Below are 14,790 nucleotides of genomic sequence, written 5' to 3'. Positions count from 1 at the left end.
ACTTTTGCATAACGGTATTGTTCTCCAGGCGTTATTGCATTGCAGGGTCATTGAAACTGTGTTTTTCTTTTATTTGACAGTTGCATTTCTGCCTGTGCACTAGCTGTCCAAAACATACAATGTCCATTTTTTGTGTGTATTTGTCATCCTTAGAAACCACTGCAGCAAGGTTTGATTTTCTCTTTTTCTTCCCTAGTGGACATGAACTTTCTTCTCATGATATCAGGAGGTGCTGTTGGGGGCCTCCTCTTCCTTACCTTGATGGGGATTGTGGTCTACAAGATGGTGACCAGCAGGTAAGAAGACCAGAAGATCAATTCCATGCAATCAATAGCAGTTTTATGTAGAAGCCGACTTTGAACTAAAAGGGTTGAATGAAAAGTAGTGCCTCCACCTTCGTTACTTGGGTTTGGGTGGGGATATTTTAATAAATCAAACACAGAAATAATACTTAGAATGTGCTCTTTAATTACCACCATTCACTTTCCCACATAATCTGAAGCTGTCACCGAAGAAGTCGACACTGTTTCTGCAACCCATCATGCACAGATCTTCCGATACGATAGCCAAGCCAAGCAATAATGTGAACCACACATTCTTGTGAAATGCTGATTATGCTTGAAATTTTTCTCTAAATGATATGACGATTGTCCTGAATCAATCTGTCAATCTTTTGCTTGTGAAACTCAGTGGTTGCTGTTACAGGATGTCCAACTCTTTTTTTTCCACACAAGTCAGATGTTCTCACCTCAACATCTTTAAACTTACCCACGACACACAGTACTCAAATAAACACAATCACCATAAACAGCTTGCATTCTCTGATGAATCTCTTTTGGAGTGACACCTTCTGCTGTCAAGAATTCAATGACTGCACGTTGCTTAAGTTTCATTAACCGACTGTGTAGGGTTCCATACTTCACACTTTAACAACACAACCATTCAATACTAAGGCTTCCCATCAAAATGGAACTGTAGAGGAGAGTCTACTGACCAAGCCAGTACCTGCCGCATACCAGTACTGCCATCTGTTGAGGAGTTACAAAGATGGGGGCATTACTTTTCATTCAACCCTCATACACTGCTAAACCCAAAACAAAATCAAAATCTATTTTTCATTCCCATCCCATTCCTCAAAAGACAACTCTTTGGGAAGCTTTTTTCACAATACCTTTTGATCTGCACCTGCCGGTATTAGCAGATAGGTGGACAGTTCGGATTAATCTCCTGTTATCTCACATTTTCAGCTGGTTTAAAAATGTCCCAAAGCCTGTCTCCATGGGCTGAATAGTATGCATTGATTGTGAACTAGCTCCTGGGTGTTTTTATGACATCCAGGGACTTCTGGTCCTTACCTGTGTTAATTTTGTTAAGGCCTATATTAAGGAAAGTTGTAGGATGCTTTGGAGTTCGGCCAAATTTTTGGAGCAACCCCACATTTTGGCCACATTGTGGACAGCATAACTGAGCCTGACACAGAGCCATGGGCCACAGGAGCCACTGCCGACATCTCCTTTTCCGTGCACTCATCAATGTCAGAGAAAGAGATGCACTGTGCCTATGATTCCACCATAATAATAATAATAACACTTTACTTATATTCCGCCCTATCTCTCCAAGGCAACTCAGGGTGGATCACAGTACACATACACAGAAACATTCAATTCCATTTGGACAGACAAGGATAGAACAGACAGAAAGGAGGCATGTTGTGTTGACGTCAGTGCCTTGGAAGGTTGTGTTCTAAATCCAGCCACAGGGGGGTGCTGTTGTTCCATCCTCTGTGAGAGTGGTTCTCAACCTGTGGGTCCCCAGGTGTTTTGGTCTACAGCTTCCAGAAATCCCAGGCAGTTTACCAGCTGTTAGGATTTCTGGGAATTGAAGACCAAAACATCTGGGGACCCACAGGTTGAGAACCACTGCTCTATAACAAAGAGGCATCAGGACTTCCTCCTTCCTTTTGGGTCGCTTGCATTTTCTGGATTTTTTTCTTTTTTATGGTGTCATAAAATACCTCCCCACTTGTTTTAGGAGTACCTAATTTTTCTAATTATAGCACAAGCTGTTTTCGAACTGCTTTTTTTTTTTACCCTCCTCATTTTGTATTCAATCTGTACCTAAATAACTTTGTGTCTGTTGGGATGTGGGGGAAGCAGGGACCGTATAAAAAGAAGGACTGAAACGTTATGGAGAGAGAGTTGGGGAGTCGGGGGGGGGGGGGGGGGAGAAGAGAAGGGGTCTACATTGTTAATTGCAGCAATAATATGTTTCATGATTATGTCTATATTTGATTTTTTAATAGTTTTAACGGTTTTTATCTACAGTTATATGTTATTGATTTAGATATGTATATATATATCTATATATATATATATATCTGTGTGTGTGTGTGTGTGTATGTGTGTGAAGCATTGAATTTGCCATTTATTATGTTGTAAACCGCTTTGGGTCCCCTCAGGGGTGAGAAAAGCGGTATAGAAATATAGTTAATAAAATAAATAATAAATTAGGTTAACAGTAAGCTGGGCTTGATAGTCAGCAGCTCACGCCAACCTGGGGCTTCAAACTAGCAACCTTTTGGTTGTTAGATGCTATAATTGCTGGTGATTTTACTAGCTGTGCTAAACCCTGGTCATCACCACTGCTAGACAGCTTCAGATTTCTGCAAGTGATCTTGGCCATTGCATGTGCCTCGTTCTGCCATCATAAGAGGTGTCTACATGACCCGGGAGATGCAAAGGGCCAATTCCCCCTCCTTCTCTTTGGCTGTGCAGGCACTTTTGTTGAGACCAGCAAAGGCTCCCTGCAGCATGTAGGTACTCTCTGGTCCATCAGGGCTTAACTGATTTTAGCCTGGCTGGGTCATGTATATTATGCACCACTGGTATGAGTTAAGGAATGGAGTGAGGGGTCACTTTGGGAGCCAGTCTAGAGCACTTCTGCTCCAAACTGATCACAGATCAAGCTCCACGATAGATGAGCCTCAGGGTTTTGTCTCTTCCCATTTCCATCATTGTCCCAGATTACTTACATTACTGCAAACAGGGCCTTTCCACACAGCCATACAAACCAGAATATCAAGGCAGAAAATCCCACAATATCTGCTTTGGACTGGAATATATGGCAGTGTGGACTCAGATAATCCAGTTCAAAGCAGATATTGTGGGATTTTCTGCCTTGATATTCTGGGTTATATGGCTGTGTGGAAGGGCCCTGAATTCAAAGTGCAACAATAGTTTATATTCCTTTCACTCGACAGTATCTTGCCCTTCTCTATAGACTCAGGTATATGCATAGTGATGCTGCCTCTCCTAGCTTGTCTGCTCTTCCCCAGTAATATATTTTGTCATCTTGACCACACTGACCATTTATGAGTACTTTGTAACAACAGTATTTAAAAACTCTAAAATCAGAACAGTAAATAAAGAACAACACTCAGAAACAGGGGAATTCCAGACAAGAACCAATCAAGGCCAGCTAACACCTCTCAACAAAAGGTTCCCGCAAGCAGAAAGCAGCCAAGCCTTAAAACTGCAAGGCTTTTCGGTGCTAATCAAGGTGATCAGTTGCAGTATTCTCACTTGCCTCAAGCAGACAAGAGTTCTTTCTCCCACCCTGGACGTTATTCCACAGATATATAAACCTCACTTCCCTAGTTTCCAAAAGACCTCATAACCCCGAGGATTTTTTTTTCCGTGTCTGGGGTGACTTGAGAAACTTCAAGTTGCTTCTGGTGAGAGAGAATTGGCCGGTCTGCAAGGACATTGCCCAGGGGACGCCCCGATGTTTTGATGTTTTACCATCTTTGTAGGAGGCTTCTTTCATCTCCCCACTTGGGGAGCTGGAGCTGACAGAGGGAGCTCACCCATGCTCTCCCCGGATTCGAACCTCTGACCTGTTGGTCTTCAGTCCTGCCTGCACAAGAGTTTAACCTATTGTGTTACTGGGGACTCCTAACCCCAAGGATGCCTGCCATAGATGTGGGCAAAGCGTCGGGAGAGAATGCTTCTGGAATATAGCCATACAGCCTGGAAAACTCACAGCAACCCAGATTAGAAGTCACTTTAGTTTAGCATCCCATTTCTTTACTTTTTCTAATGACCCACAGTGCTGCTAAGGGTCTCATTTTTGTCCACCATTGCATTACCAGGTCAGATGGCAGTGTTTACGTTCACATATTGAAGAACTTCTTTGGTCACTTTTTATGCAAGGGCTCGCTGTCAAAGTTGCTGGCTTTTCCTCTGAGCAATTGCCAATTTATTCTTTGCATCCCATCACAGTGGATCTAGCAGCACTATCTCTCCTTATTTTTATTTTGGTGTTTCTAGGAAAAATGAAGAAAAGCAAGAAGAAGAGGAGGAGGAGGAAGAAGATCCTGCACTATTTGTCACGGATGGAGCCCTGGAACAGAAGACACCTGTCAAAAAAGAGAAACCTGCCAAAAAAGAGAAACAATCCAAATCCAAGAAGGATGAACAACTCAACATGTACAGTAAGACCCAAAAAGGAGGGAACACTGCTGGTGACAAGGTAAGGGGAAACTCTCAAGGTCTGTAGTTTCAGCAGGGTTGTTTACCCCAACTTATTTACAAGTGGTCTCGCTTGTTGATGTTTATTTATTCCACTTTATCTGTCTGCAAGGAGACTCAAAGTGTTTAGGGTTGGTTTTAGCCAGTGCTGTAGCCCATGGACCTCCTCATGTACCACTCCAGACCATGATATTATGGCTAAAATCTGCAATTATAAAAGTCCAGCAGCAATGGAAACAACATTTTATAATTTTTATTGTTTTTATTGCTTGCATGGTTTTTATATGTATTATGATCTGATTTATTTGCTTTTAACTGATTTATGAATGTATATATGGCATCTGATTGTTGCTGATTTGTACTCCGACCTGAGTTGCCTTCGGACTGAAATGGGTGGGATATAAATGACGTAAATAAATAAATAAGCAGTGCATGCTTGTAGCACATGCAACTGAAACCATGTGATTGACAGCATCATTGTAATGGTATAATAATGACAGCAGTGAGCAGAGCATTTCCATATTAGACGATTCATAAAGTAAATTAGCATAGGTATGTTGATATAAACATATAACTGAAGATTGTGTTCCTGCTGAAAAACTGGAAAAAAATGATAGACAGTCATGTTGGGGTCATCGTCTCTTGTAGTATCACCCGATAGAGCCTGCACCCCTCTAATGATGCCACGGCAAGAGCCAGAGCTTGGAAAAGTTATTGTTTTTTGTGCCAAACTCCCAGGATCCTCCAACCCAGGCTCCTCCATATTTGTGATAGTAAAAGGTAAAGGTTTTCCCTGACATTAAGTCCAATCGTGTCCAATGCTGGCGGTTGGTGCTCATCTCCATTTCTAAGCCGAAGAGCCGGCCTTGTCTCCAAGGTCATGTGGCCTGCATGACTACTTGGAGCGCAGTTACCATCCCGCAGAAGTGGTACCTATTGATCTGCTCACATTTACATGTTTTCGAACTGCTAGGTTGGCAGAAGCTGGGGCTAACAGCGGAAGCTCACACCACTCCCCGGATTCAAACCTGCGACCTTTCGATCACAAGTTCAGCAGCTCAGCAGTTTAACCCACCGCACTACCAGTATCATAAATACTTATGATATTTTAAGCCAAATAATCTGACTTGTAAACTTTAGCATTCATATTGTGGCACCATTGTCATCATCATATAATCCCCTAAAATGCATCTTATTTGCCTGGAAGCTGCACCAGCCAGAGTTCTGCTGGTGTGCATGATGCTGAAGAATGATGTGACCATCCTCCTCTTGCCATCAAGCTACATTTCAATAAGCTGTTATGACAAGAGCCCTTGCTACTGTTCATCATGTCACGAGTCATGCGTAGGAAGTGACTAGAAGGGTCATAATTCAGCACTTCACTCATCAGCGTTGGAGAAATCCATGGTGGATGGATCCATCCTTTTATAGGGTCGGGTCAGGAGAGGGATTAGTTACATCATCACGGCTACATCTCCCCCAGCAAGATTTTAGCCATAAAGTTTTCAAGGATGCTTGATTATAGTTGACAACGAGGTTCAGAATGTGAAGGGTTACTTTTTGCATCACATATAACAAAGATACTAACAAATTTTATCTGGCATCACATCCACTATCATTGGTTAAAATAGCAAACACCCCACTACAAAACATTTTGTTTTGTCTTTTCCAAATTCTAGAAGGCAGCCACGAACATTTTGGAATAATTCATTCCATTCCATTTGCTTTGTTTTTCCATATTCTCGCTTTCTATTATTGTGTTTCCCTTCCATCACACACCTAGCATTCTGTGCCTATGGAACAATGCTCATTTCTAGACCATGATAAAATAGTGAAGAGTAGAGACATCACACTGGCAATGAAGATCCACATAGTTAAAGCAATGGTATTCTCCATAGTAACCTATGGATGCAAGAGCTGGACCATAAGGAAGGCTGAGTGAAGGAAGATAGACACTTTTGAACTGTGTTGCTAGAGGAAAATTCTGAGAGTGCCTTGGACTGCAAGAAGAGCCAACCAGTCCATCCTCCAGGAAATAAAGCCTGACAGCTCACTGGAGGGAAGAATATTAGAGGCAAAGATGAAGTAGTTTAGCCACAAAATGAGAAGACAGGAAAGCTTGGAGGAAATAATGATGCTGGGGGAAATGGAAGGAAAAAAAAGAGGGGCCGACCAAGGGCAAGGTGGATGGATGGTATCCTTGAAGTGACTGGCTTGACATTGAAGAAGCTGGGAGTAGGAGCTCTGGTGTGGGCTTGTCCGTGAGGTCACGAAGAGTCAGAAGTGACTTATTTATTTATTTTGTATCAAAATAAATAAAGTTGCATAAGTTAGTATAAAACCGATAAAAATAGAAAGAGTGCAGGTGGCTAAATATCTTTTGACCAAAAATGGGCAACAGCAATGGCATTGTCTGTAGCCTCCAACAATTCTTCCTCTATACATGAGGCAGGGCATAGTGGACAAGCATACAGGTGCAAAGTTGTCTGTTCTGCTCCACAGTCACACAAGGTGTGGGATTCTTTTAGGTAGTGCCATTTTGCCAGGTTGTCTTTTGATCTGCTTCTGAGTCTGGGACTTCCAAGTTGCCATTCTTGGTTTGATTGATTATTATTGATTGATGAATGAAGGCTATTTAGGTCTATTTGCTCACAAATCTGTCTATTTTTTTTTCTCCCTGGCTCCTCCAATTTTTTTAGGATTCAAGCACAGAAGCCTACGAGACCATGGAAATAGTAGAGGATTATGAGAATTTATCAACGGGAGCCTCGGGAGGACTTTATGGGAACCTGAGCAATTGGCAAACCACCTCTGGCCCTGATCAAATCTATTCAAACGTGTGATCCAAGAAGGGAATGGACAAAAGAGTGTGTCTGAATCTCTTTCTATTTAACAAGTGCTTGTATAACTAGAATTAAGACTAGGTAGAGCAACAAGTGCAATCGGGCAGGAGAGGCGGAGAGATGTGGCGTCACATTAGGATACCTAAATAAGTAAGCCTTTGGGGGTTCCACAGCCTAAAGGGTTAACTCACAGAAGGCTCTAAGGAAGCATGATTAGAATAAACCTTGGAATGCCCTGCTGCAGGAAGCGGTATTAATGTTAACTCCCAAAACTTCCTCCTGTCTGAGAGGGAATATTTCATGGGTGTAGAATCCTGGTTTCCAAAGTATTGAGGGAAGATATCTTGGCATTACCTCCTAAGACTCTTTCCTTCTGAGGATATATTATTGATCTTTCCCCGCAAGGATGTACAATTTGCAAAGGGATAGTGGAAAGGATGGTTGCCTTCCAGGACTGCCTGCGGAGGGAAATGCAGATGTGCTGTTTTCATCCCTTTCTTCTTTTTGTACAACCAAACTCTTTCCTGCTGTGCCGAGCCCATTGTGTCAGTGCATTTTTTTTTCTGTCAGACTTTCAAAGTATATGTCTATTTTTGTACTTTCAACACATTTTACTGCTTCTATTACTGTGATTACTTTGGATTCTGGATACTGATGGGGAATATCACACTGAGATATCTCTGGAAGTTACTACATATACTTAACCAGATTCTTCTGTATTGGATGGCTGCATAATATCCAGCAATCTAGTATTTATTTACTTACTTACTTACTACATTTGTATACCGCCCTTCTCAGCCCGCAGGCAACTCAAGGTGGTTTACAGAGGCAACAATTCGATGCCCCACAACACCACAAAAACATTTAAAACATTTTAAAACATTAACATACAATATAAAACCATAACAAGATCAAGGAGACATAAATCATTTGCATCTCCTAATTAAAACGTTGTCCAATCTCATCATAGTAGTTGCCAGGGTTATGGAAGTCTAGGATTTGTAGTTTGGTGATGCCTTCCTCTGGTTGAGCATTGTAAATGCCCTTGTAAACTGCAAATCCCAGGGTTCCATGGAATGCAGTCATGGTAGCTAAGATGGGATCATAGAATCATAGAGTTGGAAGAGACAATCTATCTATATCTATTTATATAATAAAAGTGAATGTTTGTTTGTATGTATGTATGCGGAGGGCGGAAGTGTATGTGGCAGCTTTCTGATTGGCTCTCACTTTCACAGGCCACAGAGACTTGCACGACCGACGGACCTGAACCAAACTTGGCACACATAACCCCCATGACCCCCTGTATGTCCTGGTGAGGTATGAGGGAGGACAGACAACGGATGATGGATTTGTAGTGCTTTCAACCCCTTCAGTTTCCAGAGACCACTGTGGCCCCCAACAAAGACCGATAAAGACCAAACTTGGCACACAGAGCCCCCATGACACAATCTACTTCCTGCTGTGGTTTGCAGGAGGGTGGACCATGGATAATGGGACTTCAAGTACCTCCACTCATTTCCCGAGACCGCTGCGACTCTCATCCGATGACTGATCAAGACCAAACTTGGCACACATAACCCCCATGACCCCCTTTAGTTCTTGGTGAGGTTTGAGGGAGGACAGACAATGGATGATGGGATGTGTAGTACTTTCCAACCCTTCAATTTCCACAGAACACTGCGGCCCCCAACAAAGACTGATAAAAACCAAACTTGGCACATAGAGCCCCCATGACCTACTCTACATCCTGGTGCAGTTTAGGGAGGACAGAATATGGGTGATGGGACTTGCAGTACCTTAACTCAGTTTCTGAGACCACTGCGACCCTCATCCAATGACTGATCTAGACCAAACTTGGCACACAGAGCCCCCATGATCCACTCTACATCCTGTTGTGGTATGAAGGAGGATTCACCATGGATGATGGGACCTGCAGTACCTTCACACACTTCATGAGATCACTGTGACCCTAACCAATGACAGAGCAAGATCGAACTTGGCACACAGAGCCACCATAACCCACTCTACATCCATGTTTGGAGGAGGATGGACCATGCACTATGGGATTCGCAGTACCTTCACTAACTGATAACCAATAAAGAACACCTTTGCCACACAATGCCTTTCTCAAATAACCCGGGCAGCACCGGGTCCCCAAGCTAGTATATAATAAAATAGAGGGAAAGGCCAACAATTGTAATCAGCCTTGGCCATTGGTGACACATAGCTGGAGTAATAGAATCATAGAATTATAGAGTTGGAAGAGACTGGGCCATCCAGTTCAACCCCCTGCCAAGAAGCAGGAAATTCTCATTCAAAGCATCCCCAACAGATGGCCATTGGTGACATATAGCTGGAGTAATAGTTCATCAGTTCTGGAAAGCCACATGGGTACTCTATTGAGGCTCTTATCTTTAAAACTATAATTGAATATGCAAATTAATGATCCCAGACACCTTTATTTGACAGTAGAGTCCATTGACCTTAATAGGTCAATCATAGTGCTTTAACTATGTGGCATGAAATGTGCCTTAAGCATAGAATCTTTCCTAGGAAGTTGGGGCATGAAGGAATCAGAATCGCCACTATTTCTCAATGAGGTAAAAACACTTTTAATTTCTAGTAACAACGAAACAATGTACAAAGCAAACAAACACATCAAAAAGAATGTCAAATTAATAAATACAGAAGATATATCGGGAGGAGAGCAAGAGCAACTATGTTGAGGTTGGTGTGTGTGTGTGTGGTGGAACAACAGGGAACAGCAGTCAACCGTGGAGGCTTTGAGCCACTTCATGTCCGGCAGCAGAAGCTACAGCCCTTGTTCCTGCAGCAGTTGCAGCAGTAAGTGCAGATGGAGAGATGGGAGTTGTGGCGCTTGAGTCTCCGTAATAAACCCTGTGGTAGGAAATGAAGAGAGAGAGAAATGCTATTTATCGATATTCTGCTCTTCTCCGAATATGAAAGCTTGCTTTCATATGATGCAGTGGTTTGGTTGTTGGACCCTGGAGACCAAGGTTGAAATCCTTGCTTGGCTATGGAGACCCACTGGGTGACCTTGAGAAAGTCACACTCTCTCAGGGCCCTTCCACACAGCCATATAACCCCGAATATTAAGGCAGATAAGCCACAATATCTGCTTTGAAAAGGGTTATCTTGAGTCCACACTGCCATATAATCCAGTACAATGTGGATTTTATACAGTTGTGTGGAAGGGGCCTCAGACTTAGAGGAAGGGAATAGAAACCCCATGATAGGATCACTTTAAGGTCTCCATAAATAAGAAAGTACTTGAAGGCACATGACATTTCTCTCAGGCCCCTTCTACAGCACCATATAATCTAGATTATCATAGCAGACAATCTGCATTATCTGATTGGACCTGGGTTATATAAATCTACATTGCCATATAATCCAGGTTATCAAATCAGATAATCTGTATTATCTGATTAGAACTGGATTATATAAATCTACACTTCCATATAATCCAGATTATCAAAGTAGGCAATCCACATTATTTGATTGGAACTGGATTATATAAATCTACACTGCCATATAATCCAGTTCCAATCGGATAATCTGTATTTAAATGGCAGTGTAGAAGGGCCTCCCATTTCAAAAATATTCTTTTTTAAATATCTTGTTTAGTTAACAAAAAAAAAGAAATAGAGAAACAGAAACAGAGGGCATCCCTTATAGTAAGGGACACCGGGCAACACTATTAAAAGACAGCATCTGAAAAAGCATAGCATCCAAAGTGGGATGCTTTCTTGCGTTCATGCTGGAGTAACACAAGCAAGGATTGGAATCTGGGTCTCACCTGCTGCAATCCAGAGGTTTCTGCCACTGGTTCTACCAAGGTGTCTGTGTCTTTCTGGACTTCTGACTGCAAAGAGAAAAAAAAGATGCCATTTTACTTAGGTATTTAAAAAAAACAACAACACTAGGGTGTGGTATGTTTTCCAAACATTCACAGAAAAGAAAACATCAAGTTCACACTCACCAAACTTGATAACATAGTTTTCAACTCTGGTTTCTTTGCTGCCTCTCATCACCACATTACTCTACCCCAGTATATGAGTCTACACTGATCATATAACGCAGTGGTTCTCAACCTTCCTAATGCCCCAACCCCTTAAGACAGTTCCCCATATTGTGGTGACCCCCAACCATAACATTATTTTCATTGCTCCTTCATAACTGTAATTTTGCTACTGATATGAATCGTAATGTAAATATCTGATATGCAGGATGTATTTGCATTCACTGGACCAAATTTGGCACAAATACCCAATTTTGTCATTTGGGACTTGTAGCTGCTGGGATTTATAGTTAACCTACAATCAAAGAGCATTCTGAACACCAATGATGGGATTGAACCAATCTTGGCACACAGAACCCCCATGGCCAATAAAAAAATAATGGAAGGGTTTGATGGGCATTGACCTTGAGTTTTTGAGTTGCAGTTCACCCCCATCCAGAGAGCACTGTGGACTCAAACAATGATAGATCTGAAGCTCCATTACCAATGAAAATACTGGAGGGATTTGGGAGGAATTGACTGTGATTTAGGGGAGATGTAGTTCACCTACACCTGGAGAGCACTGTGAACCCAAATGACTATGAATCTGGACCAAATTTGGCAGAAATAACTGATACGCCCAAATTTGAATATTGCTGCAGTTGGGGGGATTGATTTTGTCATTTGGGAGTTGTAGTTGCTGCCAAAGGGATTCCTAAGACAATCAGAAATATGTGTTTTCTGATGGTCTTTGGGGACCCCTCTGAAACCCCCCTCGCAACTCCCCCAGGGGTCCCGACCCCCAGGTTGAGAAACGCTGCTCTACACAATCACTTTACTTTGTCTTTCAAAGGATGGGCAAATGTGATGGCCTCATGGGTCAATTTTCTGCTTCAGAGGCCACATCGAAGTTTTATTGCTGTTTTAAACACTCAAACCCAGAAGTCTTACCTGGTTTTGAAAAATAGATGCTGGCATATTGCTCCTTTTTCTGGCGCTATCTAGAACAGTGGTTCTCAACCTGGGGTCCCCAGATGTTTTTGGCCTACAACTCCCAGAAATCCCAGCCAGTTTACCAGATGTTAGGATTTTTGGGAGTTGAAGGCCAAAAACATCTGGGGACCCCAGGTTGAGAACCACTGATCTAGAAGCAGTGATGTACCTATTTAAAAGGTGAATCACTGCTCCTGGATAGCACTTCTAGATGAAATGTTACATCAATCCCCTAATTGCTAGCACATGAAACTTGAAGCTCAGGCCTCCAAAAAAATGGCAGGCAAAGTGACCGAGGAAATATGAACACAGCAAATGTGAGAGTTGCTTTAATGAATACTTTTCAGCATCTCTGCAATGCTAGCAACTGGAGGACCAGAGGGAAACTATATTCGGTGGGGTAGAATTCATATAGGGAGGAAATGTTCTCATTTTGTTCCCCTGTAGCTACACTTCTGCTGCATACAAAGGGTGAGATGGCATGCCTTCTCCCCAGATTCCAAGTATAGAAGAGAACAGGGCTGGCAGCTCCATTTAACTCCAGTCCTAGTGACAAGAGAGTGTCCTCCATTTCACCTGACAGCAGTAGGCTATTTGTAAGTCCAGAACACGCTGGGTGGTTCTCTGACAGAGGGAGATATCTGTCTAGATCACTGTTTCTCAACCTTCCTAATACCTTGACCCCTTAATACAGTTTCACAAGTGCAACATAGCTGCGAATACTAGCTCTGGGCCACAAAGATATGGTACTAGGTGAGGTGGATGGATGTCAAGACTTTAAAGCCAATTCACATCCAAAAAATATTTCCCCTCCCATCTCTACTCATTCCACCCCTCAGGATTTATTTCCTTTCCTGGAGAACTGGAGTCCTTTCACATCACAAAATTACAGCACTATGATTCTACTCTTATAGCTACATTCTATGGAAGCCAAGAAACTCAAGAAGCCAAGTTTGCTGAGCAGTGTTTCTCGGTTTGGGGGGGGGGGGGGGTCAGGACCCCTGGGGGGGCCAAGAGGGGGGTTTCAGAGGGGTCACAAAACATATATTTCTGATCATCTTAGGAACCTTTTTGGCAGAGATGGCTGAAGATTTCTCCACCTGTCCTTCTCTTCCTTTTTGGCAACAGACGACAAATCCTCTCACCAAAAGCCCTCTCCCTGCTCTCTGCATGTAGGAGAACCACAGCTCCAAAACTCAAGGTCTATGCCCACCAAACTCTTCCCATATTTTCTGTTGGTCATGGGAGCTCTGTGTGCCAAGTTTGGTTCAATTCTATCATTGGTGGAGTTCAGAATGCTTGTTGATTGTGCCTGAACTATAAATCCTAGCAACTATAACTCCCAAATGACAAAATCAACCCCCCCCCCCAAAAAAACCCCCACCAGTATTCAAATTTGAGCATATCTGGTATTTATGCCAAATTTGGTCCAGTGAATGAAAATACATTCTGCATATCGGATATTTACATTACGATTCATAACAATAGCAAAATTACAGTTGTGAGGAAGCAACAAAAACCATTTTGGTTGGGGGTCACGACAACATGAGGAACTGTACTAAGTGGTCGTGCCATTGGGAAGGTTGATAACCACTCTCATAGCACTATCATGGTGTAGTGTAGAGAGTGACAGGCCCTTGAAAGAACACAGGAATTCAGCAACTGCCCCAAAATCTGTATAAATAAAAATGTAATGTTTGTTTGTGGGATTAACATAACTCAAAAACCACTGGATGAATTGACACCAAATTTGGACACAGTACACCTCTCAGGCCAACAGGTGACCATTACTCATAAAAACACTGAAAAACACAGCATAAGAGACTTTAAACGCCAAAAAACAAAAAAACCCCATTATAACGCATGCTTAAAACCACATATATATACGCAAACACACATATAGACACATACACACAAATATATATACACTCAAAACATATCTACACAGACTGGGCCACAGCAATGTGTGGCAGGGGACAGCTAGTGTAAGGAATAAGAATATGTCTTACCTGAAATGTGAAAGCATGGAGGTTTTGGACAGCGGCACAGAGAAGAATGAAGACAACGCAGATCAGATGCAGCTTCATCTTTCCTTCTTGGAATAGCACGTTCCTTTTCCTTAAGATTGCTTTCTTTTCCCTGTTCTCTCTGTCTTTCTCTAGGACAGGCAAAGGTAGAATTCTACCTGAACGAACAAGGGAAAGGCCTTTATAGACTGGAGAGGTCCTCCCCGTGTTCAAATTGGCCAATCGGCCGTGTTACTACGAGAAACACATTTGGAAAGAGATAAGCCTTGAGCAAACAGGTCAATAGCTTTATCATGTTTGATCAAAAGCTCATAATCCACAGAGACAGAAAATGGGCCAAATTTCCCAACTGATGTAACTTGAGGTTGCGTGGC

The 14,790-nt window shown here is 42.4% G+C and overlaps 2 protein-coding genes across 8 annotated transcripts in view; one reads left to right on the top strand and one right to left on the bottom strand.

Moving 5' to 3' along the window:
• The window catches only part of LOC132780253 (B-cell receptor CD22-like), a 35,683-nt gene extending 27,706 nt beyond the window's left edge, over positions 1 to 7,977 (top strand). For all 7 annotated transcript variants that reach the window (XM_060783860.2, XM_060783854.2, XM_060783858.2 and 4 more), the window contains exons 7-9: positions 197 to 296; positions 4,329 to 4,530; positions 7,229 to 7,977. In XM_060783860.2, coding sequence (XP_060639843.2) covers positions 197 to 296; positions 4,329 to 4,530; positions 7,229 to 7,372 — 446 coding nt within the window. In that variant the 3' untranslated portion in view covers positions 7,373 to 7,977. The remainder of the gene's footprint in view (positions 1 to 196; positions 297 to 4,328; positions 4,531 to 7,228) is intronic.
• A 1,986-nt stretch (positions 7,978 to 9,963) lies between these two features.
• LOC132780254 (hepcidin-2) lies at positions 9,964 to 14,587 on the bottom strand. The gene is made up of 3 exons (XM_060783862.2): positions 14,399 to 14,587; positions 11,196 to 11,261; positions 9,964 to 10,273 (listed from the first exon to the last, which is right to left on the bottom strand). Exons 1-3 carry the CDS (start codon positions 14,474 to 14,476, stop codon positions 10,169 to 10,171), a joined length of 249 nt encoding a protein of 82 aa, XP_060639845.2. The 5' UTR covers positions 14,477 to 14,587; the 3' UTR covers positions 9,964 to 10,168.
• Between the last annotated feature and the right edge of the window lie 203 nt (positions 14,588 to 14,790).

Source organism: Anolis sagrei, chromosome Y, assembly GCF_037176765.1.
Source record: "Anolis sagrei isolate rAnoSag1 chromosome Y, rAnoSag1.mat, whole genome shotgun sequence".
Lineage (NCBI taxonomy): Eukaryota > Metazoa > Chordata > Lepidosauria > Squamata > Dactyloidae > Anolis > Anolis sagrei.
Note: the sequence above shows the minus strand (reverse complement) of the source record. Positions and strands in the feature narration are given on the sequence as shown.